This window comes from Kogia breviceps, chromosome 9, assembly GCF_026419965.1.
Source record: "Kogia breviceps isolate mKogBre1 chromosome 9, mKogBre1 haplotype 1, whole genome shotgun sequence".
NCBI classification, from domain to species: domain Eukaryota; kingdom Metazoa; phylum Chordata; class Mammalia; order Artiodactyla; family Physeteridae; genus Kogia; species Kogia breviceps.
Genome location: NC_081318.1, coordinates 7,711,080 through 7,737,137, shown reverse-complemented (window position 1 = coordinate 7,737,137; position 26,058 = coordinate 7,711,080). Strand labels below are relative to the sequence as shown.

General features: G+C 40.8%; 1 protein-coding gene across 2 annotated transcripts in view; it reads left to right on the top strand.

The window, feature by feature from the left end:
* The window catches only part of CNTNAP2 (contactin associated protein 2), a 2,024,023-nt gene extending 2,004,509 nt beyond the window's left edge, over nt 1-19,514 (top strand). For both annotated transcript variants that reach the window (XM_067041938.1, XM_067041937.1), the window contains 2 exons: nt 13,390-13,470; nt 18,226-19,514. In XM_067041938.1, the coding sequence (XP_066898039.1) occupies nt 13,390-13,470; nt 18,226-18,425 (281 nt within the window). In that variant the 3' untranslated portion in view covers nt 18,426-19,514. The remainder of the gene's footprint in view (nt 1-13,389; nt 13,471-18,225) is intronic.
* The last annotated feature ends 6,544 nt before the right edge of the window (nt 19,515-26,058 follow it).

Below are 26,058 nucleotides of genomic sequence, written 5' to 3'. Positions count from 1 at the left end.
AAGATCATGAAGATTTATGCCTATGTTTTCTTCTAAGAGTTTTATAATTTTAGTTCTGAAATTTAGGTCTTTGATCCATTTTGAGTTAACTTTTGTATACATGGTGTGAAATTGGGGTCCAACTTCATTCCTTTGCATGTGGAGTCCAGTTGTTATTGTGATACAATTCACATATTATACAGTTTACCCATTTGAAGTGTACAATTCAATGGCTTTTGATATATTACATTATTAAGCTTTTAAAAATTGTAGTAAAATATATATAATATACGTTTGCCATTTTAAACATTTTTAAGTGTTTAATTCAGTGGCATTAGTCACACTCAAAATATTGTGTAACCATTACCACTATCTATTTCCAAAACTTTTTTTTTTTAATTTATTTCTTTTGGCTGTGTTGGGTCTTCGTTGCTGCCCGCGGGCTTTCTCTAGTTGTGACGAGCGGGGGCTACTCTTCATTCATTGTAGTGCACGGGCTTCTCAGCTCAGTAGTTGTGAGTCACGGGCTCTAGAGCACAGGCTCAGTAGTTGTGGCGCATGGGCTTAGTTGCTCCGTGGCATGTGGGATCCTGCCAGACCAGGTCTCTAACCCGTGTCCCCTGCACTGGCAGGTGGTTTCTTAACCACTGTGCCACCAGGGAAGTCCCCCCAAACTTTTTCATCATCCCAAATAGAAGTTCTCACCATAGGCAATAACTCCCCATTCCTCTCTCCCCAGTCCCTCATAAGCTCTAATCTACTTTGTCTCTATGAATTTGTCTCCTCAAGGTAACTCATGAAATGGAATCATACAACATTTCTCCTTTTGTATCTGGTTTATTTCACTGAGCATAATGTTCATCCATGTTGTAACATGTATCAGTACTTCATTCCTTTTTATGGTTGGAAAATTTTCCAATGTATGTACCACATTTTATTTGTCCATGGACGAATATTTGGGTTGTTTCTACTTTTCGGCTATTATGAACAATGCTGCTATACACATCAGCACACAAGTATCTGTTTGAACGCTTGCTTTCAATTCCTTTAGGTATATACCTAGGGGTGGAATTGCTGGATCATATGATAATTGTATGTTTAGCTTTTTTTTTTAAATAGATCTTTATTGAAGTATCATTACTTCACAATACTCTGTTAGCCTCTGTTACACAACAAAGCCAATCAGCCATACGCATACACATGTCCCCATATCCCCTCCCTCTTGAACCTCCCTCCCACCCTCCCTATCCCACTCCTCTAGGTCATCACAAAGCACCAAGCCAATCTCCCTGTGCTATGCTGCTGCTTCCCACCACCCAACTATTTTGTAGTGTATGTATGTCGATGCTACTCTCACTTCACCCCAGCTTTGCCTTCCCAACCCATGTCCTCAAGTCCATTTTCTATGTCTATCTCTTTATTTCTGCCCTGAAACTATGTTCATCAGTACCTTTTTTTTTAGATTCCATATATATGCATTAGCATACGGTATTTGTTTTTCTCTTTCTGACTTACTTCACTCTGTATGACAGACTCGAGGTCCATCCACCTCACTACAAATAACTCAATTTCGTTTCTTTTTATGGCTGAGTAATACTCCATTGTATATATGTGCCACATCTTCTTTATCCATTCATCTGTCGACGGACATTTAGGTTGGTTCCATGTCCTGGCTATTGTAAATAGTGCTGCAATGAACCTTATGGTACATCTCTCTTTTTGAATTATGGTTTTCTCAGGGTATATGCCCAGTAGTGGGATTGCTGGGTCAAATGGTAGCTCTATTTTTAGTTTTTTAAGGAACCTCCGTACTGTTTTCCATAGTGGTTGTATCAATTTACATTCCCACCAACAGTGCAAGAGGGCTTCCTTTTCACCACACCCTTTCCAGCATTTATTGTTTCTAGATTTTTTGATAAAGCCCATTCTGACCGGCATGAGGTGAAACCTCATTGTAGTTCTGATTTGCATTTCTCTAGTAATTAATGATGTTGAGCATATTTTCAAGTGCCTCTTGGCCATCTGTATGTCTTCCTTGGTGAAATGTCTATTTAGGTCTTCCACCCATTTTTTAACTGGATTGTTTGTTCTTTTGATATTGAACTCCATGAGGTGTTTGTGTATTTTGGAGATTAATCCTTTGTTGCTTCATTTGCAAATATTGTCTCCCATTCTGAGGGTTGTCTTTTTGTCTTGTTTATGGTTTCCTTTGCTGTGCAAAAAGCTTTTAAGTTTCATTGGGTCCCATTTGTTTATCTTTGTTTTTATTTCTGTAACTCTAGGAGGTGGGTCAAAAAAGATCTTGCTGTGGTTTATGTCAAAGGGTGTTTTTCCTATGTTTTCCTCTAAGAGTTTTATAGTGTCTCCTCTTACATTTAAGTCTTTAATCCATTTTGAGTTTATTTTTGTGTGTGGTGTTAGGTAGTGTTCTAATTTCATTCTTTTACATGTAGCTGTCCAGTTTTCCCAGCAACACTTATTGAAGAGGCTGTCTTTTCTCCGTTGTATGTTCTTGCCTCCTTTGTGATAAATTAGGTGCCCATATGTGCATGGGTTTATCTCTGGGCATTTTATCTTTCACCATTGATCTGTATTTCTGTTTTTGTGCCAGTATCATACTGTCTTACTTACTGTAGCTTTGTGGTATAGTTTGAAGTTGGGGAACCTGATTCCTCCAACTCCGTTTTTTCTTTCTCAAGATTGCTTTGGCTATTTGGGGTCTTTTGTGTTTCCATACGAATTGTAAAATTTTTTGTTCTAATTCTGTGAAGAATGCCATTGGTAGTTTGATAGGGATTGCAGTGAATCTATAGATTGCTTTGGGTGGTATAGTCATGTTCACACTACTGATTCTTCCAATCCAAGAACGTGGTATATTTCTCCATCTGTTTATGTCATCTTTTATTTCTTTCATCAGTGTTTTATAGTTTTCCGAGTACAAGTCTTTCGCCTCCTTAGGCAGGTTTATTCCTAGGTATTTTATTCTTTTTGTTGCAATGGTAAATGGGAGTGTTTCCTTAATTTCTCTTTCTGATTTTTCATTGTTGGTGTATAGGAATGCCAGAGCTTTCTGTGCATTAATTTTGTATCCTGCAACCTTACCAAATTCATTGATTAGTTCTAGTAGTTTTCTGGTGGCGTCTTTAGGATTTTCTATGTATAGTATCATGTCATCAGCGAACAGTGACAGTTTTACTTCTTCTTTTCCAATCTGTATTCCTTTTATTTCTTTTTCTTCTCTGATTGCTCTGGCTAGGACTTCCAAAACTATGTTGAATAAGAGTGATCAGAGTGGACATCCTTGCCTTGGTCCTTGATCTTAGTGGAAACGCTTTCAGTTTTTCACTATTGAGTATGATGCTTGATGTGGGTTTGTCATATATGACCTTTATTATGTTGAGGTAGGTTCCCTCTATGCCCACTTTCTGGAGAGTTTTTATCATAAATCTCTGTTGAATTTTGTCAAAAGCTTTTTCTGCATCTATTGAGATGACCATATGGTTTTTATTCCTGATTTGTTAATGTGGTGTATCATAATGATTGATTTGTCTATACTGAAGAGTCCTTGCATCCCTGGGATAAATCCCACTTGATCTTGGTGTATGATCCTTTTAATGTGCTGTTGGATCCTGTTTGTTCAGGATTTTTGCATCTATCTTCATCAGTGATATTGGTCTATAATTATCATTTTTTGTGATATCTTTTTCTGGTTTTGGTATCAGGGTGATGGTGGCCTCATAGAATGAATTTGCAAGTGTTCTCCCTCAACAATGTTTTGGAAGAGTTTGAGAAGGATCGGTGTTAGTTCTTCTCTAAATGTTTGATAGAACTCACCTATGAAGCCATCTGATCCTGAACTTTTCTTTCGTGGAAGATTTTTAATTATGGTTTCAATATCATTACTTGTGATAAGTCTGTTTATATTTTCTAATTCTTCCTGGTTCAGTCTTGGAAAATTGTACCTTTCCAGGAATTTGTCCATTTCTTCATGGTTGTCCACTTTATTGTCCACTTTATTGTTTGTAGTAGTCTGTTATAATCCTTTGTATTTCTGCAGTGTCAGTTCTGATTTCTCCTTTTTCATTTCTAATTTTATTGATTTGTGTCCTCTCCCTTTTTTTCTTGATGAGTCTGGCTAAGGGTTTATCAATTTTGTTTATCTTCTCAAAGAACCAGCTTTTAGTTTTATTGATCTTTGATATTGTTTTCTTTGTTTCTATTTCATTTATTTCTGCTCTGATCTTTATGATTTCTTTCCTTCTACTGACTTTGGGTTTTCTTTGTTCTTCTTTCTCTAGTCATTTTAAGTGTAGGGTTAGATTGTTTATTTGAGATTTTCCTTGTTTCTTGAGGTGAGATTATATTGCTATAAACTTCCCTCTTAGAACTGCTTTTGCTGCGTCCCATAGGTTTTAGTTCGTCGTGTTTTCATTGTCATTTGTTTCCATGTATTTTTTTATTTCCTCTTTGGTTTCTTCAGTGATCTCTTGGTTATTTACTAGCACACTGTTTAGATTCCATGTATTTATGTTTTTTACAGTTTTTTTCCTGTAATTGATTTCCAATCTCATAGCGTTGTGGTCAGAAAAGATACTTGATATGATTTAAATTTTCTTAAATTTTCTGAGGTTTGGTTTGTGACCCAAGATGTGATCTATCCTGGAGAATGTTCCATGTGCACTTGAGAAGAAAGTGTATTCTGCCACTTCTGGGTGGAAAGTTCTATAAATATCAATCAGACCTATCTGATCTATTGTGTCATTTAAAGCTTGTGTTTCCTTATTTATTTTCTGTTTGGATGATCTGTCCCTTGGTGTAAGTGGGGTGTTAAAGTCCCCTACTATTGTGTTACTGTCTATTTCTTCTTTCATGGTTGTTAGGACTTGCCTTATGTATTGAGGTGTTCCTATTTGGGCGCATAAACATTTATAATTGTTATATCTTCTTCTTGGATTGATCCTTTGATCGTTATGTAGTGTCCCTCCTTATCTCTTTAACAGTCTTTATTTTAAAGTCTATTTTATCTGATATGAGAATTGCTACTCCAGCTTTCTTTTGATTTCCATTTGCATGGAATATCTTTTTCCATCCCTTCACTTTCAGTCTGTATGTGTCCCTAGGTCTGAAGTGGGTCTCTTGTAGACAGCATACATATGGGTCTTGTTTTTGTATCCATTCAGCCAGTCTGTGTCTTTTGGTTGGGGCATTTAATCCATTTACATTCAAGGTTGGTTTGTTTTTTTTTTTGTGGTACGCGGACCTCTCAGTGCCGGGACCTCTCCCGTTGCGGAGCACAGGCTCCGGACGCGCAGGCTCAGCGGCCACGGCTCACAGGCCCAGCCGCTCCGCAGCATGTGGGATCTTCCCGGACCGGGGCACGAACCCGCGTCCCCTGCATTGGCAGGTGGATTCTCAACCACTGTGCCACCAGGGAAGCCCCAAGGTTATTATTGATATATATGTTCCTATTACCATTCTCTTAATTGTTTTGGGTTTATTTTTGTGGATCTTTCTCTTCTGTTGTGTTTCCTGCTTAGAGAAGTTTCTTTAGCATTTGTTGTAAAGCTGGTTTGGTGGTGCTGAATTCTCTTAGCTTTTGCTTCTCTGAAAAGCTTTTGACTTCTCCATCAAATCTGAATGAGATCCTTGCTGGGTAGAGTAATCTTGGTTGTAGGTTTTTCTCTTTCATCACTTTAAGTATATCCTGCCACTCCCTTCTGGCCTGCAGAGTTTTCCACTGAAAAATCAGCTGATAACCTTCTGGGCATTCCTTTGTATGTTACTTTTTGTTTTTCTCTTGCTGCTTTTAATATTTTTTCTTTGAATTTAATTTTTGTTAGTTTGACTGATATGTGTCTTGGTGCGTTTTTCCTAGGGTTTATCCTGTATGGGACTCTCTTTGCTATTTCCTTTCCCATGTTAGGGAAGTTTTCAACTATAATCTCTTCAAATATTTTCTCAGACCCTTTCTTTTTCTCTTCTTCTTCTGGGACCCCTATAATTCGAATGTTGGTGTGTTTAGTGTTGTCCTGGAGGTCTCTGAGATTGTCTTCAATTCTTTTCATTCTTTTTCCTTTATTGTGCTCCTCGGCAGTTATTTCCACCATTTTGTCTTCCAGCTCACTTATTCGTTCTTCTGCCTCAGTTATCCTGTTATTGATTCCTCCTAGTGTATTTTTCATTTCAGTCATTATGTTCTTCATCTCTGTTGGTTTGTTCTTCGGTTCTTCTAGATCTTTGTTAAACATTTCTTGTATTTTCTCAGTCTGTGCCTCCATTCTATTTCCAAGATTCTGGATCATCTTTACAATCATTACTCTGAATTCTTTTTCAGGTAAATTGCCTATTTCCTCTTCATTTATTTGGTCTTGTAGGTTTTTACCTTACTCCTTCATCTGTGACATATTTTTTTGCTGTCTCTCTTTTTTTTTTTTATGAGTGGGATTGTGTTCCTGTCTTACTGGTCGTGTGGTCTGAGGCTTCCAACACTGGGGTTTGTAAGCTATTGGGTAGAGCTGGGTCTTGGTGCTGAGATGAGGAACTCCATGAGGCATCACTTTGATGGATATTCCCTGGGGTCTGAGGTTCTCTGTTAGTCCAGTGGTTCGGACTCCGAGCTTCCACTGCAGGAGCTTCAGCCCGACCCTGGGGTCGTGAACCAAGATCCCACAAGCCACCTGGGGTGGCAATAAAAAAAAAACCCACAATAACAAAATAAAAAACAAAATTAGGCTAGTAAACTAACAGATATGTTAGGAAGAATATAAAAATAAAAATATAGATGAATCAACAACCAGAAGTTTCAACAGTATCACAATAGTGAAAAAGAGCAGGAGGGAAAAAAAAACGGGGGAGGGGGAGCGGGAAGGCCTTGGCTGTCGAGAGTGGGGCCTAAGCAAGGGCAAGGTTTGGGTGGTGCCAGTGCTCAGGACCCATAGGGCTGGAAAAGGCCCTGCGGGCTGTGGAGAGTGAGGCTTAGGCTCAAGGAACAGAAGGGGCCCAGGTGTGCCCCCCACTCTTGGTCTCAGAGGGCAGGGGATCGCCTGGGAGCTCATCAGTCTCCCCAGCCCGAGTGGGCCAGGCGATCGCCCTCTCCTCTCCCACTCTTCCCGGAGAGTCCCTCCCACCTGTGTCTCCTGATCTCCCCGGCCTTAGGGATGCTGATCCTGTCCGGCCTCCACTTTTCCTCCCCCCTCAGTACCCATACATCCTACCGGTTCACTTTGGGGTTCCTCCCATCTCCTTGGGCGTCAGAGTCCCCCACCAGCAGCCAACAGGCGCCCTAGTTGTGGGGAGATGCGAACTCCGCATCTTCCCACGCTGCCATCTTGACTCCACCTCTTGTATTTTTTTTTAATGCTTTACTACTCCTTTTCCTCCCTACCTGCTCAATGAGACAGGCAAGAAATTTAAGGCTAAAGAATTCAAATCTCTTTTTAATATTCCATTCTTATGAATATCTTTTAAATCCGCTGATTGTACTTAAGTACCTGCCTTGAAACTTCCTCTCTTAATTTTTCACGTTCTGTAAAGGCAGTCAAAATTATAATCTGACAGTAATGTTTGAAAGCACAGTTAGCACTATTCATGATTTCACAAGTGTTACCCTAATGGGGATAACCATTCTCTCTGTGCCATTTGGGCCCATGAGGGAACTGTATCTGGAACATTGGGTTTCTCTTCTTACGATGTTGGTTCAGAGTTCTTAGTTTATCACGTTGCGCAGCTGATGCTGTCATCGTGTGCAGTTATCTTTGTCAGGTAAAATGCCTCACATGCTCACTTTAGAAGCCAGACAAGTGCAGTTGGAAGGCTTTAGACATCTGTGGGCCTCCCCAGACAGCCCACCAACTACAGAGAAAACAACTGGGCTAAATTAGTTGGTCGCCTTAATGATGGTGATGATTTGATAAAGCCAGTGTAGACCCCCTCTTCCTCGTCAGAGACACTTCAGCTTAGTGCCTTGCAAGTGGTTTCTGGAGCCAATTCCTGGCTCCACCACTTCTTGGCCATGGGACCTCAGCCAAGTGTTCAGCCTCCAAAACGGGATGAATACACCAACCTCACAAGGTTCACAGGAGGATGAAATGAGCTAATCCATGAAAAGGACTTAAAACAGTGCCTGACTTGTAGGAAGTGCTATTAATATTATTTCCTAAACAGCTTGCTCCCAAAATTTGAATTTCATGTAAATTTACTTTTTGTGCCCTGTGGTAGAAGGAAAACGCTTCTAGGCTGATTCCGCCACAGCGAACACTTGCTACTCTGGGCCCCAGAGAGTTTTATATGTGAGGAAAGTATAGTCCAAGTAATGAGTAATTTCATGTAGTCCTAAACTTTAGAGCTTTACCACGCATCCGTCACCTACGTGATGATTGGGGGTCTTTGTCGTGCGATGTCCCTCACCTGGCGGCAGGTACGGGGTAGGCTCAGAACCAGCTGCGCGGGGAGGGCCGCACTGTCGCCCCGCCTGGCACACGGATAGAAGAGGCAAGGATTAGACTGTCTTTTGCCTTCCTGATGAAGTCTTCCTAGAATGTAGCAAAGGGCAGGCAAAGGCCTTTAGAAGTGGAATAAAACAGTCGTGGTTTCTGTTCTTTGGGGGCAAGAAGGTGTATTGTTACTCACCCCGCCCTAATTTCTGACCGTTTTACTACATCTGTATGATTACGAGGAACAGCTCCCCCGGGCCGGCTCTTACAGAGTATGTGTTCTTCCCCTCTTGTTCCGACCTGAAGTTGGAGGAAGGGAAAAGGCCGGTGCACCTGCGCTGAACTCTCAGCTTGCTTCCCACGTTGAAGACAGAGATGATGGGAAGGGAGGCTGTCTGTGTGTGGAACTGTCCGAGTGTGTTTGGGGGCCTGGGATGCACGTGCCTCCTCTGTGGGCTCTGCAGCGTCGGCCAAGCTGTTTAACAAGCACGTCCACGGGAGAAGGATGCCCCACCGTCCGTTCCTGCAGCAACATGTCTGCCTGTCCCTGCTGGGGGGAGGCGGGGAGGAGAGCTGATCTCTGGCTGATGGGGCAAAGGAAACATGGTCTGTTAGTGTAAAGGGGATGACCAGACAAACAGGATGTGTGCAAGGGAAATAAGCAGGAACACGCCTGCAGGAGACACTAAATCAGAGCTGGAATAGCACCACACTTTAGTGTTATCATGTAGTGTGTCAACCGGAAAAAAACATGCACAACCAGAAAGTTGAGAATTATGTTTTATGCAGTGGACATACTGAGGACTTAAGCCCAGGAGACAGACTCTCAAATAGCTCTGAGGGACTGCTCCGGAGAGGTTAGGGAGGGGCCCGGATATATGGGAGTTTTTGCAACCAAAACAGGTAATTGGTACATCAAAAGATTACTATTAATTAAAGAAAAAACAGGCATCTCAAGTTAATGAAGTTAAAAATTTTTTATGTGTGGGAAAATTCCAGAGTCTGGCCTCACGGAGATCATTCCTTTGATAGGCACCTTAACTATCTAGGGCCAGTGTCCTGTTTTCTCCATCCTGAATCTCCTCAGGGTGCACTGTGGGGGTGGGCGTGGCTGATGGCAGCAACATCCTTTGCCAGGTGACATTGTTTGTCCACAAGTGTCATTTGGGACCCAGAAAAAAAGTGTATTGAATGCAGTCTTTGCCTATTCGACACAAATCTGGTCCTGAGACTTAATAGCTAAGGTCTATTTTGGAACTTCCCTGGTGGCGCAGTGGTGAAGATCTGCCTGCCAGTGCAGGGGACACGGGTTCAAGCCCCGGTCCGGGAAGATCCCACATGCCGCAGAGCAACTAAGCCTGTGTGCCACAACTACTGAGCTTGCGCTCTAGAGCCCACGAGCCAAAACTGCTGAGCTCGTGTGCCACCACTACTGAAGCCCGCGCGCCTAGAGCCCGCACACCACAACGAAGAGTAGCCCCCGCTCACCACAACTAGAGAAAGCCGGCACGCAGCAACAAAGACCCAACACAGCCATACAGCCATACATACATACATACATAAAAAATAAAGTCTATTTTGGACCTACTCATGACGTTTCCCAGAATATAGGTTCCCTGATACTCCAGCACCACTAAAATGGCTCTGCTCTCCTAGCAAACTTGGAGGAGGTGAGGTGGGGGGAGCATAAGGTCAGCAGCAGAATGGAGCACGTGTCATGGATGAGGTTTGTGGTTTGGCCTCATCTGTGTCTCTTGGCCTCCATGTTTCTTTATGTGCATTTCCAAGAGTATGTTGGTACCCAGGGGAAAGGACAGTTACCATGAAATCATTTGGAATATATCTGTCAAAGGAGCAAATCAGTCTGCATGCCAGGGTAAAATGGATTTGCCTCCAGGGAGTAAGCATTCACATGCATTAGGACAACCAGGCTCAAGGTACATACAAAGCCAGGAAAATAGAGGTGCTTATGCAAACACAGAACCCTGTCCTTGGATTTCATGAGGACTTCTGTTGGGCCTGGGGGTTTTCCAATGATTGTTTTCTGATAATAACCAGACTAGTGGACACAGGAATCATTAGCAGCTTTTCTGTATTCAATATGTTCCTTTCCTTTGTTGGGAAGAGTAGGAATGCTGCCTTGCTTTAAGGGTAGAGTTGAGTTTACGCAGCTGACTTTCAAAATTGTACCTGCGTGGGGGACTTTATTATTAGAAGAGGCTATACAAATGTTTACGCACATCTTAATGGACTGATTTGAATTATGCCGGTCAACGAACATCCAATTAGCTCTGCTACCTGTCTGCACTATTTGTCGTTGGGGCTGCAGATATAATTAAGATTGGCCCCTGCCTTTAAGAGGATGAATATCATGTAAGGAGTGATGAGAATTAAGGTGATAGCCATTGAAAGGAGGGCAGACGCCTCATCTGCGGTGGCTGAGGATGGTTTCAGGACAGAGGCAAGATTTAATGGACGAACCAGGTGTCCTGACAGAGAGTGCCATGGGGATGAGCAAAGACACGTCCCCCTCAAGCATCAGGAATCCGTGTGCCTAGAATGTTGAGTTGGAAAAGTGGTTCCATGAGGAAAGAGGCAGGAGAGAAATTCATCTCAAGGGAAGCCTTCCTCCCCATGTCAAGGAGTTCAGATTTTATAACAGAGGCGATCCTGGGGTATCTTTCATGTTCTTTTCTAGCTCTTATTGTTCTCCTTGGGTCATCTCAGGTCACATCCATACCTTCCACTAGTGTTTGTATCAATGACTTCAAGAGAACCAGGGAGAGGATGTCAATCTCTAGGCATCTGTGTTTTTCTTCAGTTTTGTGGCCAAGGACGCAAAGCTCTCTTTGGGGCAGGAACTATGCTGTGTCCCACCATCCATGTTACCTGAAGCAGAGGCGCAAACAGTTTTGTAGTATCATGAATACCAAACAATAGAATAATGACAAAATTGCCACTGTAATTTTTTTGTTACCAAATACGTTTTGAAGATTTATATTATTGATATTTAAGGGTTAGGAGATTTCTGTGTTTATCAAAAGGAGATGAGAGATATGACCCACTCACCCAAATGTCTAGTAGTTATCGCCATACATCCTGTAGGCACCTCAGATTCAATGTGTCCAAACAAAACAAGTCTGTCTCCCCGAAGCCCGAAGAAAAGGCTCTTCCTCCCATAGGCCCTACGTAAGCTAAACTGTCTGAAAGCTGGCATTTCCTCAACAGCTTACCTGTCTGTGTCCTCCTAGCCCTGGAGAGGCAGGACAGGGAAGTTTATTGACTTTGGAATTAACCCTACCTGGGTGTTAATCCCAAGTAGGCCAGTTACAAGCTCCGAAGCTTTTGACTTTTTAGAAGGATGTACACCAAAGAGAGTCCAGAGAAAGGTAAATACAATGTCAAAAGACCTAGAAACTGTGCCCCAGAGGAGCAGTGAGGGTGCAAGCCTTTATCCTTGAAAAACAGCTCTCAGTCTTTGAAGGGGGGTTGACGTCAGGGAATTATGTGTATTGATAACCAAATCTTACTGTGTCCTATGAGCGTGTGAGTTACAACCTGGAAGCTGCCCCATAATTTCAGGCAATTCACTATAAATTGGGTCATAACTAAAACCACATCCGTGCTTCAGATTAGTATTTTGATTGTGTAAACAAAACTCTTCAATGAGGCATGGAAAGTTCTCATTAATAACAATTTTCATATTTTTTATAGTTTACTGTATATCCCCAGCACTTAGAATAGCACCTGACATATGGTAGGCATTCTGCAAAGGCTTGTTGAAATAGTGAGAGAAATAGAAAATTTATTAGGCAGTTAATATTCTTCTCAACACTTATAAGATATTATCCTCTTACAAATTCCTGAAGTATACAATGTTTTACTAGAGCCATGTAAAATATTCATTTAAAGAAATGATTACTTTTTAAAACAAAAACACTAATTTGAAAAGATACATGCACCCCAATATTTATGGCAGCATTATTTACAATTGCCAAGATGTGGAAGCAATCTCAATATTTATGGAAGCATAATTTACCGTAGCCAAGATATGGAAGCAACCTAAGTGTCCATCAACAGATGAATGGATTAAGAAGATGTGGTACCTATATATACAATGGAATACTACTCAGCCATAAAAAGGAATGAAATTTTGCCATTTACAACAACGTGGATGGACTTGGAGGGCATTATGCTAAGTGAAATAAGTCAGACAGAGAAAGACAAATACTGCATGATATCACTTACATGTGGAATCTAAAAAAATACAACAAACTAATGAATATAATAAAAAAGAAGCAGACTCACAGATATAGAGAACAAACTAGTGGTTGCCAGTGGGGAGAGGGAGGGGGAGAGGGGCAAGATAGCGGTAGGGGGTCAAGAGGTAAAACCACTATGTATAAAATAGATTTTAAAAATAGATAAAAATATTGGAATATAGCCAATATTTTATAACTATAAATTGAGTAAAACCTTTAAGAATTGTGAATCACTATATTGTACACCTATAACATATAATATTGTACATCAGCTATACTTCAATTTTAAAAAATATTTTTTAATGATTACTTTTTAAACTAGTGCTGTAAGCTGTAAAAAGCTCATTGGCGAGTATATCCAGTGCCACCAGTTATGAAAGGGATAAAAGTGGGTTGGAAGCAGATTTCAGCCAAACTTAAGAAAAAGTATTCTAATACATAAACGTGTCTGTCAGTGGAACCAAAGCAGGCCAGCTCAGGTAGTTCTACGATTTGTTAATACTCCTCCAAAAGAGGTATGCTGTTCATCTGGAACTTGTACAAAGGCAAACGGCAGACACTGAAGTGGCTGTGATTCTTGTGGGAAAGCAAAATGGGTTTAGATGAAATGGAGATCTCATTTGGGAAAACAGGCTGTTGAATGGTTGTATGAAAAACTAGGTATCAAATTATCTGGGATAAATGGTATATATGTCTTTTCATTTCTTCCTCTACAGCCAGTGCTGATTTTCCATATAACCCAGGACAAGGCCAGGCTATAAGAAATGGAGTCAACAGAAACTCGGCCATCATCGGAGGTAGGTGACTTACAGGACAGGCTTTCCTGTAACTTCTCATCTGTGGGGAGTAGTCATTTTCAATAAAACCATAGTCTAGGGGAAAAGGAGTTATCTAGATTTGTACTTTATTCATTTCGCTGTTTAAATATGACTGAAGATTGAGAAGTACACATTGTGGAGAAAGTGTGGTCAATGTAACCTGGCTACTTTTTATGCTGACTTATTAAAAAAAAAAAAAAAGAACAGTAGTAGGGAGCTAGCCAGCATCAGAATATGCAAGCAGGCAGTCATGGCAACAGCCAGAACATTTCTTTATGCCCTCCAGTCTTTTCTACTCTCATCCCCTTGCATCCCAAATGGTCCATAATAGCTTACTACAAAATCAGGAAGGACTATGCCAGTCTGGTTTCAGTTGTCTTAATAAAAATTATGAGAAAATTAATAAGCAGGGACTTCCCTGGTGGTCCAGTGGGTAAGACTCTGTGCTCCCAATGCAGGTGGCAGGGGTTTGATCCCTGGTTGGGGAACTAGATCCCGTGTGCGTGCTGTAACTAAGAGTCCGCATGCCACAGGTAAGAAGTCCACATGCTGCAACTAAGACCCAGTGTAGCCAAAATAAATAAACAAATAAATAAATATTTTTTTAAAAAGAAAATTAATAACAGAGTATCTAAAATATTCCAGTCTTTTCTTCTCACCAGAATACCTGCAGAATAATTCGACTCTCCTAGTATAGTTCCTAGTGTTTGGATCAGTATCAATAACCCTGTTGCCTGTTGCCTTCTTTTCTCCCTGCTTCTTCTGCCTTATTTCATAAAAATGTTTCCTGCCTCCCTAAGTATGGCTAATATTGTAAGCTTATCAAGGGTTTTAAACTCAGCCAATCAACTCAGCTTAGTCAGTAGTTTTATTTTCCACAGGAAGAAAGTAAACACCTATATATATATGTGACTGTGAAATTAGAATACATTCAAAATGGTGCTCAAAGCACATTGTTCAAAGTTCTGGTATAATCCTTATCCTCATTGTTTTTGCTTTTTTAAGACCAACTTTATTGACGTATAATATGCACTTATTTAAGTGTAGCAGGTCAGTGACTTTTGACAGACACATACACCCATAACCACAGCTACAGTCAAGACACAGAACATTTCCATCCACTAAAAGTTCTCTTGTGCCCCCTTTGTAATTCATCCTTCCCTCTTCCCCACTTGCTTTTGTCACATAGATTACTTTTGCCTCTTTTAGAGTTTCATATGAATGGAATCACATAGTATGTAATCTGTTGTGCCTTCTATCACTCAACATAATGTTTTTGTTTTTTAAATTAATTAATTAATTTTTGACTGCATTGTGTCTTCATTGCTGCGTGTGGGCTTTCTCTAGCTGTGGCGAGCGGGGGCTACTCTTCGTTGCGGTGCGTGGGCTGCTCATTGCAGTGGCTTCTCTTGTTGTGGAGCACGGGCTCTAGGCGCGCAAGCTTCAGTAGTTGTGGCTTGCAGGCTCTAGAGCGCAGGCTTAGTAGTTGTGGCGCACAAGCTAGTTGCTCCGCAGCATGTGGGATCTTCCCAGACCAGGGCTCAAACCCGTGTCCCCTGCATTGGCAGGCGGATTCTTAACCACTGCACCACCAGGGAAGTCATGACATAACGTTTTTGAGATCTATCCACATTGCTGTATGTACCAGTGGTCTGTTAATTTTTATTGCCAAGGTGTATTCCATTGTATGAAGGTATTATAATTTGTTTTATCTACTCACCTGTTCACAGGTGTTTGGTTTGTTTCCAGATTTGGGCTATTTTGAATAAAGCTGCTATGAATATTCTTGTCCAAGTCTCTTGTGAACAAAAGTTTGTGTTTCTCTTTGGTAATCCCTAGGAGTGCAATTGCTGGATTATAGAAAGAAGATATTTAACTTTATAAGAAATTCCCATATAGTTTTCCAAAATGGTAGAACCATTTTACACTCCCATAAACAATATTTGAGAGATCAAGTTGCTTCACAATCTTACCAACACTTGGTATTGTCATTCTTTTTAATTGTACCCATCTAGTAGATGAGTAGTGGTAACTCATTGTGGTTTTAATGTGTAGTTATCTGATGACTAGTAATGTCAAGCATCTTTTCATGTGCTTATTGCCGCATGCAAATCTTTTGTGACGTGTCTGTTTAAATCTTTCCCATCTTTTAATTAGACTTTTTTGACTTCTTGCTATTGAGTTGTAAGAGTTCCTCTCACATTCTGGATACAAGTCCTTTCTCAGACATACGTATTGTGAATATTTTCTCCTAGTCTGTGACTTGCCTTTTCATTTTCTTAGTGGTATTTTTTGAAAAGCAGGAGATTTTAATTTTGATAAAGTCCAATTTTTCTAACCTTTTTATAGTTTGTGATTTTTTACATTCTTTCTAAAAAATCTGCCTACACCAAGGTTGTGAAGATCTTCTCCTATGTTTTCTCCTAGAGGTTTTTAGTTTTCATTTTTATTTTTCAGTCTATAATCACTTTGAGTTAACACCTATATATAGTATGAGATAAAAGTCAAAGTTATTATTTGCCAAATGAATATCTAGTTATTCCAAGATCACTTCTTGAAAAGTCTATATTTTTTTCCAATTTAATTTCCATGGCACTTTTGTCAAAAATCAATTTGCTGCATATGTGTATGTCTTTTTTTCCGGTTTTTCTATTACATTTTGTTGATCTATATGTCTTTCTTTGACCAATACCATGCTTATTTTATTGTTGTATCTTTATAGTAAGTCTTGAAATAAGCAGTGTAACTGCTACAATCATTTCTTTTTTTTTTTTTCAAAATTATTTTTACTATTCTGGGTCCTTTCCACTGCCATATAAAATTCAGAATCAGCTTATACATTTCTACCAAAAAAAAGTTTGCTCTGATTTTCATTAATATTGCATTAGATCTATAAATGAACATCTTAACAATATTGACATTGAAATATGGTATATTCATCCACTTATTCAGGTTTCCTTTAGTTTCTCTCAGCAAGGTTTTATAATTTTCAGTGTACAGTCTAGAACATCTGTGTTCAATTTGTTCTGTTATAAATGGCATTATTTTATTACTTTCATTTCCAAGTGTTTCTTGCTAATATGTAAAAATACAAATTTCACTTTGCTAAATTTATTGTTAGTTCTAGCAACCTTTTTCTGTATATTCCTTAGAATTTTCTTCATAGACAATCCCATCACCTGAGAATGGTGTTCTTACTTCTTCCCAACCTGTACACTTTTTTATTTCTTTTTCTTGCTTTATTGCACTGTCTAGGGCTTTCAGTACAATCATGGATAAAGGTGTTGAGACCTGACAGTCTTGCCTTAGGGGGAATGTGTTTAATCTTTCACTATTAAATACAATATTAGCGGGCTTCCCTGGTGGCGCAGTGGTTGAGAGTCCGCCTGCCAATGCAGGGGACATGGGTTCATGCCCTGGTCCGGGAGGATCCCACATGCCGCAGAGCGGCTGGGCCCAAGGGCCATGGCCGCTGGGCCTGCACGTCCGGAGCCTGTGCTCCACAACGGGAGAGGCCGCGGCGGTGAGAGGCCCGTGTACCACAAAAAATAAATAAATAAATAAATAAATACAATATTAGCTGTAGATTTCTCAAAGATGCCCTTTATCGGGTTGAAAAGTGTCTTTCTCTTGATAGTTTCCTGACAGGCTTCATAATGAATGGGTACTGAAGTTTATCGTATGCTTTTGTGCATCTATTAAGATGATCATATGGTTTTTCTCCTTTATTTGTTTAATGTGGTAAATTACATTGCTTAATTTTTTAATATTAAATCAATCTTATGTTCCTAGAATTAACACCACTTTGTCATAATATATTATTTTCTACTTACTGCTGGGTTTAATGCTAAAATTTTATTAAGAAGGTATATGGCTCCATCATTTTCTTTTCCTATAACGTGTTTGTCTGGTTTTAGTGTCAGTATAATGCTGGCCTCATAAAATGAGTTGAGTGGTATATCCTTCTCCTCTATTTCCAAACATATGTGTAGGATTGGTATTACTTCCTTAGGTCAAATTTGTTAATAGTGTTTTTGAGGTCTTCTGCATTCTTACTGATTTTCTGTTTCATTGTTCTATCGTTACTAAGAGAAGAATGTTGAAATCTCCAAATATAATTGTGATTTGGTCTAATTCTCCTTTCAGTTCTGTTAGTTTTTCTTGTTGCTGTTGACTGAAAAAAATGCGCAGCCTGAAAGTTGAGAATTATTTCTTATTCATTGGACAAAACTGAGGACTCAGGACACAGCATCTCAGATAACTCTGAGGGGCTGCTCCGAAGAGACAGTGGGGAGCCAGGATACAGAGGAGTTTTTGCAACAAAGACCAGGTAGTCAGAACATCGAAAGATTACTGTTCATTAAAGAAAACGAGACATCTCAAGTTAAGGAATTTAGCACTTTTCTATATATGGGGAGATGCAGGAGTCTGGGCTCACTGAAATCATTCCTTCGATAGGCACCTCAGCTCTCTGGGGCCAGCATCCTGTGCTTTCTCATCCCGAGTTCCCTCAGGGCTCCCCGTCTGGGGCAGCTGCAGTGGCTGACTGCCGCAGCATCCTTTGTTTACTGATATGGCAGGCAATGTTGTTAGTCCACATTGTTGTTGTTCGGGGGTTCTGTGTCTCGTATGGGAGAGGGCAGCACTTGAGGGAACGATGGTGAAGCCGGGGGAAAGTGTTGGCGGGACATACAGGATTTGGTTAACCTCTAGTCCCTCTGCTGTCTCCACCAGGGGTCATTGCCGTGGTAATCTTCACCATCCTCTGCACCTTGGTCTTCCTTATCCGGTACATGTTCCGTCACAAGGGCACCTACCACACCAACGAGGCCAAGGGAGCAGAGTCAGCAGAGAGCGCGGACGCCGCCATCATGAGCAACGACCCCAACTTCACAGAGACCATTGACGAAAGCAAAAAGGAATGGCTTATTTGAGGGGAGGCTCTTTGGTGATGGGATGAGGGCAGGGAGAGTGACTGGGGAGGAGGGCAAGGGACAGAAGCACCCTACTTCATACTCCTGAGCACATCCTAAAAATATTAGCACAAGTTGAGGAAGGCAAGCGACAGAAAACTCCTGAGACTGACGGCCACAAGAAATGCTTTCTGACATTTCTTTATAGCTGAGTTTCCCCTTCTGTAGCAAAACAAAATAATACAAAAAATGCTTCTAGAGCTTAAGCAGTGGTTGAAATTTGTAGGTACTATCTGTCTTATTTTGTGTGTGTTTAGAGGTGTTCTAAAAACCCATGGTAACAGGGCAAGCTTCCTACATTTCTCAGAGCCCTTAGAATGTGGATATTTTTTCTTGAGAAAAGCTGATGCACAGTATACATGGCTTCCAGCATTTTCTTCCTTTTCCATAGAGTCAGCCTCTAACGGGCTGTTGTAGTAACTAGTTCGTGTTCATGTAATATTTCTTTTGGTGTCCTGTGAATTGGAAGAGGAGAGATGGGGCAGAGAGAACCTATGATTTGACAGTTCTCAAAGAGACCTCAGACTGTTCAGCTCTCTGAGAGTTCCCACCAGAAACAGCTGGAGGGAAGAGGGGGTGTGGCCCCTCTTGTGTGACAACATGAGCAGTACAACCGAGAGCAGCTTTCAGAACCAAGGAAGCAGTTTCCTGTTGGGGTCGTTGGTTTTATATTTCATCAGATTCTGCAAGATAATACTGTTCCACATCTGCAGTCTTAGCTCTATCCAATGTCTGTAACTATCAGCTATGATACCTGGTGACCAGCTGTTACAAAAAAATTTTCCCTCTGCTTTACCTACAACATATTGGGTTAGATTGTATGTGTGCGTAAGCACCTCAGTGGGGAATTAGAGCCAGATGTTAAGATTTGTCTGCTCTGTTTCTTTCATAGTTGGTAGCAAGAGTATGGATACTTCCTAGTAAATGCATAAATTAGGTTGGTCTTCTTATTTTGCTTTAAATCTCTAGTCTTTAAGCCCCAGGACAAGATCCTAGCAGGCAGTGTCCTCTGAATGGATGAACCAAAATAAAGCCACGTTGTGACTGCTAGTATTGTTATTGCTGTTACTCTGGAATCATGTGGAAAACCCTGCCGTATTTTAACTCCTCTACTTCCACGTATTGTTCCGTCCTAAGTAGACACACTGCCGTGATTCAGGGACCTTCTTTGGCAGATACATTTGAAGCTCAGATTCGTCACAACCTGGTAACTGATTATTGCTTCTCAGAGAATGGACATGTCTGGTCAACCAGACCTCAGTTTAATCAGGAACCTTGATCAACTAATTCCAGCAAGTAACTATTTATTTAAAAATAATCGACTGTGTGTGTGTAGGCAAGTGGGACAATGCTCCTACTGGAGCATCCAAAAAATAATTTCATTTATTTATTTTAAAAGAAGATTACACAAAAGTTATTTCTAGAATGACTACCATTTATGACCCTTATAGTTCAGGCTGTTACACTTAATAAGTACATCAAACATTGTTTTAGACTCCAACATTCTGAGGAATTAAATATCCCTTTTTTCTTTCTCCCCCTGGAAGGAGGTAAGATGAGGTTAAAAAGGTACTGATGCTATTGTTCTGATGGCCTGCTTGGAGAAAATGGAAATTCTCGTTCACTTGGGTTATATATTCAGGATACTCGGGATGCCTGACTTATTGGAGGACCTCAGTTTCTTGAGTGATGGAAAATGTTATCCAGAGCTGCACATGGCACCAGTGCCTGACACATTCCAAAGGAGACAGTGGACCAGTTAATTCACATTCAAGTCAAGGTCATAAAACAAAAGAGAATCCTAGCGCCCTTTGACAGTTGCCGACTTCGGGCACTGTCATAACCACCCTTTATTTAAAAAGGTCTTGATCATTCTTCCATAAAATGCATTTAACATGAAAAGCATTTATTAATGACCAAATATTAGAACAACATAACATTTACAAATGACATATTGAAAATAAAGGTTATTTATTTGACCAAGCTGACTACCATTAAGGATTCTTTTATATATTTTCAAAATGAAAGAGCAAATTTTAAACATTATGTTTAAAAATGTTTCTGATTTCTTAATACCTATTTGATAGGTATTACTTTTGTACTTAACACATAGCACCAGATGGAAATTTATTATTTACTGCATTTGCCATGAGACCTTTATTCTTTATACCTTGTCTGAGCACTTTCCCTTTCTTTCCAAAATGATTAAGAAATTAAAACAATCAAACATAGCCCCTTATACTAAAATGTTCTCACCCTTTCTCTTCTCTGTCTTCTTTTCTTTTTCCTGCCACAAAAAGTGAAAAATAAAACCTAACGCTTCTCCCCAGATTTTCAAACTTAGGGCACCAGGATGACGGCAGGAATGAGTGCTTCTCCCACCTCAGCATCGTCTGAGATTTACAGACGCATGACACGGCCTCTGCCCTGAAGGGGGTTTAACAGCCCAGCCGACGGACAGGACACAGAAAAAGTGGATGAGGTACTAAGTAATGAAGTAAAGGGCCAAATGCGTGCTGGAAATCTTCTCTTTGGGACTGCAATCTTCACCCAAGTTCCTAAATGTATTTGTGAAGGCCACATACAGTACCTTCTTAAATGCTAAATAATTTTGTTGATGTGCAGAAAAGAAGACAGCTCTTTTCTCCAGCTCCCCAGGCAGCCATGACATTATGACCCAAGCTGAGGGCCCAGTCCTGCTTTGTCAATCATATCCTGCAAAAGCCCGGTGTCTTATAACCCAATACCTTACCAATCAAGCACAAAGAGTCTAGTGGTAGTCTCTTTAAATAATCAAAGAATCGGAACAGAAACAAAAAGTTTTCTTTAAATAAGAGGTTGTTCTCAAGTAGCAGGAGAAGCTGACAGTTGATTTCGGGTTGTTTGTGCAGGAAACATCCTCCGTGTATAAAGCAAGCATCTCTGTTTTGAGTTGCTAGGATTGGGGTCTTCAAATGAATGCAAAATCAGTCCCCATCTACGCTCTCAATGTACTCCCTTGAGCTCAAGGATGCTAGCTCAGGAGGTAAGAGGTTATATTCTTAAGTTCTTCTCTGGCCCTTCATAGTATATAAGAAAATATTTCCCTTGTGGCTTTCAAACAACTGCTCAAAAAAGAAAAGAAAAAAAAAAAAGGTGAGAGAGACCTGTTGTGTGGGAGTTTTTATTGACGATCTGGGGATAAGAGTTTGAGAGCCTTTATTGGAAAATTTCCTGTTGCCCTGTGTTTGACAAATAAGCATCCTTTACTAAGAGGAGCAGGATTTCAGAGGCACAGGAAAAAGCGTTGGCGTGAGCCCACGAGTAGATCTTAATGTTGCTGAACATCTGTGGGGCAGCCACCAAATGGCACTGAGAGCTGGGCACAAAGCATACAAAGCTCCAAAGGAAAAGCGAACCGCTACCGTTAGAAAACGCAGCGTCAGTGTAGCGTCAGCATGAAACTATTAGTTACTTCTAGAACAGGATCCGTACTTTTCTATTCTTCCGCACGTTCTTTTTCTCCCTGTCCTTTCTATTACGGTGTAAACGTTTTCATGGTCCCTTGATGTCTCACACCTCCAAACGATTAGCACCTGATTGGAACATCTTAATATATTTTTTTTCCTTTTCACCATCCTGCTGAGCAGTTTTCAAAAAGCAAGGCAACAATTATTAAATTGAATTCTGATGAGCCAGCCCAAAATAGGTCTAAATTGCTAGTCCCAATACCACCACCTCATCCTGAAATAGATGAGAAACAAACAGTGTTTCTGACTGATCTGGGCTAAAACCCAACAGGTGCTGTTTTTAAAATGATGTTTTGGTGAGAGTTGATCCCTAGAGCTAAACCTTTCTCTCTCCCTGACGTGCTCTGTAACCTTGGCCAGCTCGCTGAACGTCTGTTCCTTTTTGCCTCATGTGTAAGATAGAGCTGTTTTATCCACTTCATGAGACAGTGGTGAGGTGTCGTGGATTCTTGGCTGTGGATACTTTGAAACCCAAATATAAAGGCCAAAGTCAATGGACCTACGGGAAGACTTACTTTCCAGCTCGTGGTTGTAAGTCACACCAAAAGAAACCACGCTTCCACGTCCAGGAGTGTAGAGACATGAAGCATTGCTGTACAATTACTAGATTATAAGTCAGTAGACTGCCAGGGAGCTAATCCATCAACACTGGGAGATGCAACACAGCCAAAGGCCAGAGAAATCAAAACGCCACGTGTATAAAGCCCTAAGTTCCCACCTGGGTGTGACTTGCTGCTTACATGTGCCCCGGTACGATTACAAATAAGACAACACCGAAAAGCAAATGTGACTGTTTCAGGTAGCCCGATGGCCCTGTGCCTACACTACACACACCCTGCATGATGATGCTGGAAACTTTAAATTTATTTCACAGCAGTATTTTTTGGATACAGGTGGTTCGTGAAACTCACTGTCCGTGATACAGGGAAACCGTGTTGAAAAGTTGGTTCTCTCCCATGGAGCAAAGACTAGCAAAGGGTAATAAAGGTACCTGGGCACACGGGTATCAATACCCAGCAGGCACTTACGAGTTTATTTTCCAGATGAAAATGTGCTTTAAGAGCAGGTCTACTCACAGGGGCTGCACCACTTTCCGAGTCTCAATTTCTTTTCAGCAGCTGCTGGACCCTGAGATGGTCATGGAAACGTGGAGACTCCTCCCATCTGGTAGGCCAAGAAACAGTTCTCAGTGTCACTGAGTCTACTTTTTCTTTTGTCAGGTTTCTTTTTGTTTGTTTGTTTGTTTTTCAGTGAGTATGGTGAACTGCAGAGGTGAGGGTTGTGAAAAGCTGGGCTAATATTCTTACTGTAAAGTCATTTAGGCTTCCCTCCCTGTGAAATAACAAGAAATTTTGCTCTCTGAAAGCAACAGCATGTAAACTAGAGTGAAAGAAGGAAATCATGTATGTATGCCTACTATTCTTTGTGAATGTCTTTCATTTAACTAAAATTATATTAGAAACTGGATTGATAAATAAAAACGTCCAAAATAGTTTTAATTATCCTAAAAGCGATTCTTTGTGTTTTGTTCCACACCTGATTCTCTTAGAAGCTATTTTCAACCTTCAGCAAAGACAGCTTCAGGCAGTGAGGTACACCTCTCTTGGGAATATAATCTTTCCAAAAGCTGTGGCGAACTGGTCGCTCTGCAGAGCCGGGTCTCCTATGGGTGCATCCATCGTTAACCTCCATCTGCACAAGCTCCTCCCTGCACCCCATTTTTCTTAAAGTGGCTCAATGGATATCGGCTTCAGGTTTTAGATTAGTTTACACACAGCTTGGTAAATTATGGTTGGAGCTCCATGATGTCCAGAGTATATTCTGAGCCCAATTTGGGATGAGGGAGTAACACCCGGTAATGGACAGACAGATCCAGGCCAGTGAACTAGGTAACAGGAATTTACAGCGTGTCTGGGGATGCAGACCTTTCTAAATGCACTCCTGTACATTAAGGGCTGCAGTTCTTAGTTCTTGGTCCCATTTTCTAGTCTTCAGTTACCATTGGGAAGCCATTTCCTGCTAATCAACTTTCAGTGAAGTATTGAAATGTACACCAAGTAAGTGTGAATTCCAGTTAAAAGCCCAACCTCTCTGTGCTTCAGCGATTCCCAAGGCCAATCAATAGAAGTAACTCTGAAGTCTATTTAGAAGGGTTTCTGCTTTGCAAGTGTGATCCAACAGGTGTGGGGAGAATGTCAGGAAGAGCCCTGAGAAAAGAAAATCAGCGCTTGTAAAAGTTCATAACAAACGAATTTTAAAAGGATGACCCGCCGGTTCAGGATTTACCGTCTGCAGCAAAAGCGTCTGAGCACCCCATGCTTCCTCCCTTTCCCAGTCTCCCTGCCATCAGCCATGTGGACACCAAGATCAGTAAGCTCCGGGAAGACAGCGATTTTACTTTGCAGAAGGCAATGTCTTTTCCATGAATGGGGAGTTGAGAAGCAGAGAAGGGTAGGAGAGAGAACAGCGGAGGGAGAGGTACATTGAAGAAAACATCCAACTTTACTCTTTGTTGGTGATGACATGGCCGGATGGACTTACCAGAAAACAGAAAAGAGGAAACAATTGTGTTATTATTTTTTGAAAAAGAGTTTATGTCCTCCCCAAAGAACCTATGTTTGAAAGCTAACTCTTGAGAGCAAGTATTATATGAGTCATCATTAACATGTGCACATCTTGCCTTGGTCACTCTGAAGTCCATGAATTCAGAGAAACCTGGGCTACATAATCCCTGCCCTGGAAGAGTCCTTTCTACCAGCAACCCTTCCCCTCTCACAAACACGGCAACGTGCCTGCAAAGGACTGCAGCTCAAAGCAGTTTGCCAGGAAGAGAATGCAAGGTTGGTTTTGGGGAGTTTTTTCCCTCTGCATTTCCATTATCATTTCATTCGTCTTAATTCATCCCCTGGGTACGGGGTGAGTAAAATCTCTTGGCACAGATAAATAAACACGTATGTGAAGTCTTCACCAAAGGAATGAAGCCAACATTTTTTTTTTAAGTCCAAAGCATGAGAAAGTCATTTCTTCTAAATATAGAAATTCAAGTTATAAAATGTAAATTAAGATGCGTCAGAGATGAAAAAGGCCAAGATGATGAAAATGAACTTATTTTGTTGGAAAGTTGGAAGATGAAATTCTTAGGTCTAGGAAGGCAATAGCTAAAATGGAACATAAGGGCAAGCTTTTAAGTCGTGAAAGATATAAAAAGGCTAAATAAGAGCTTACTCCCTAAGATCTACTACAGCAGGACTAGGAGGAATCTTTGAAGCCAGGAGTGAACTCTTGAGGTGTTTGTAGTAGCCAGGAGTTGTCAGCGTCTGAAGTATCTGACAAGTCGTTATTTAAAACAAGGTGGAACACAGAATGCTGTATAGCCATGGGAAGTGACCGACTAGATATATACTCAGCGATCTTAAATCGTATATTTTTAAAATGTAGTACAGAGTGAAAAGGTAAGAAACAAAATTAGATTCATAAAGCAATGGAATTTATTAACATTAAAAACATACAGAGCAACAAAACATTTGCAAGGATCCATGAATAATTAAGGATATGGATATGTACTTACATCCTCCTATAAAATATATGTTACATGCAAAGCAAAAGATGATAGTCATTACCTGTGGAAGGGTAATGAAGGAAATGGGAGTGACGATGGGGTGAAAATAAAGTAAAACAAAACAAAACGAGAGACACCTTGCATGGCTGAATGATGATAAGAAACTTTATTCTGTGGATTATCATTGGCTTGAATCTCAGCCCCGTGGAGCCTGGGTGGGGAGAGAGGGGCCCGGGAGGGCAAGCATCCCGTCGCAGGGCAGCACAGTTAAATCTCGACTGCAAAGGGCTGACGCATGAATGGATGTCAGGAAACAGAACCGCTAATTCAATCAATCAATCAAGATGAGTGGATGAACAAAGGCAATGAGAAAGGGGAGTGACAGCAGAGCATTTCTGTTCTTTCAAATGCAACTACGTCCCTTGTATTGCGGAACTGAAGGAAACCCAGGGATAAAGGGTCAGCCCTCCGGTTCTGCAGATGAACAGACACCAACCCCTTTGCAAGGATGTGAATGGAAGATGCC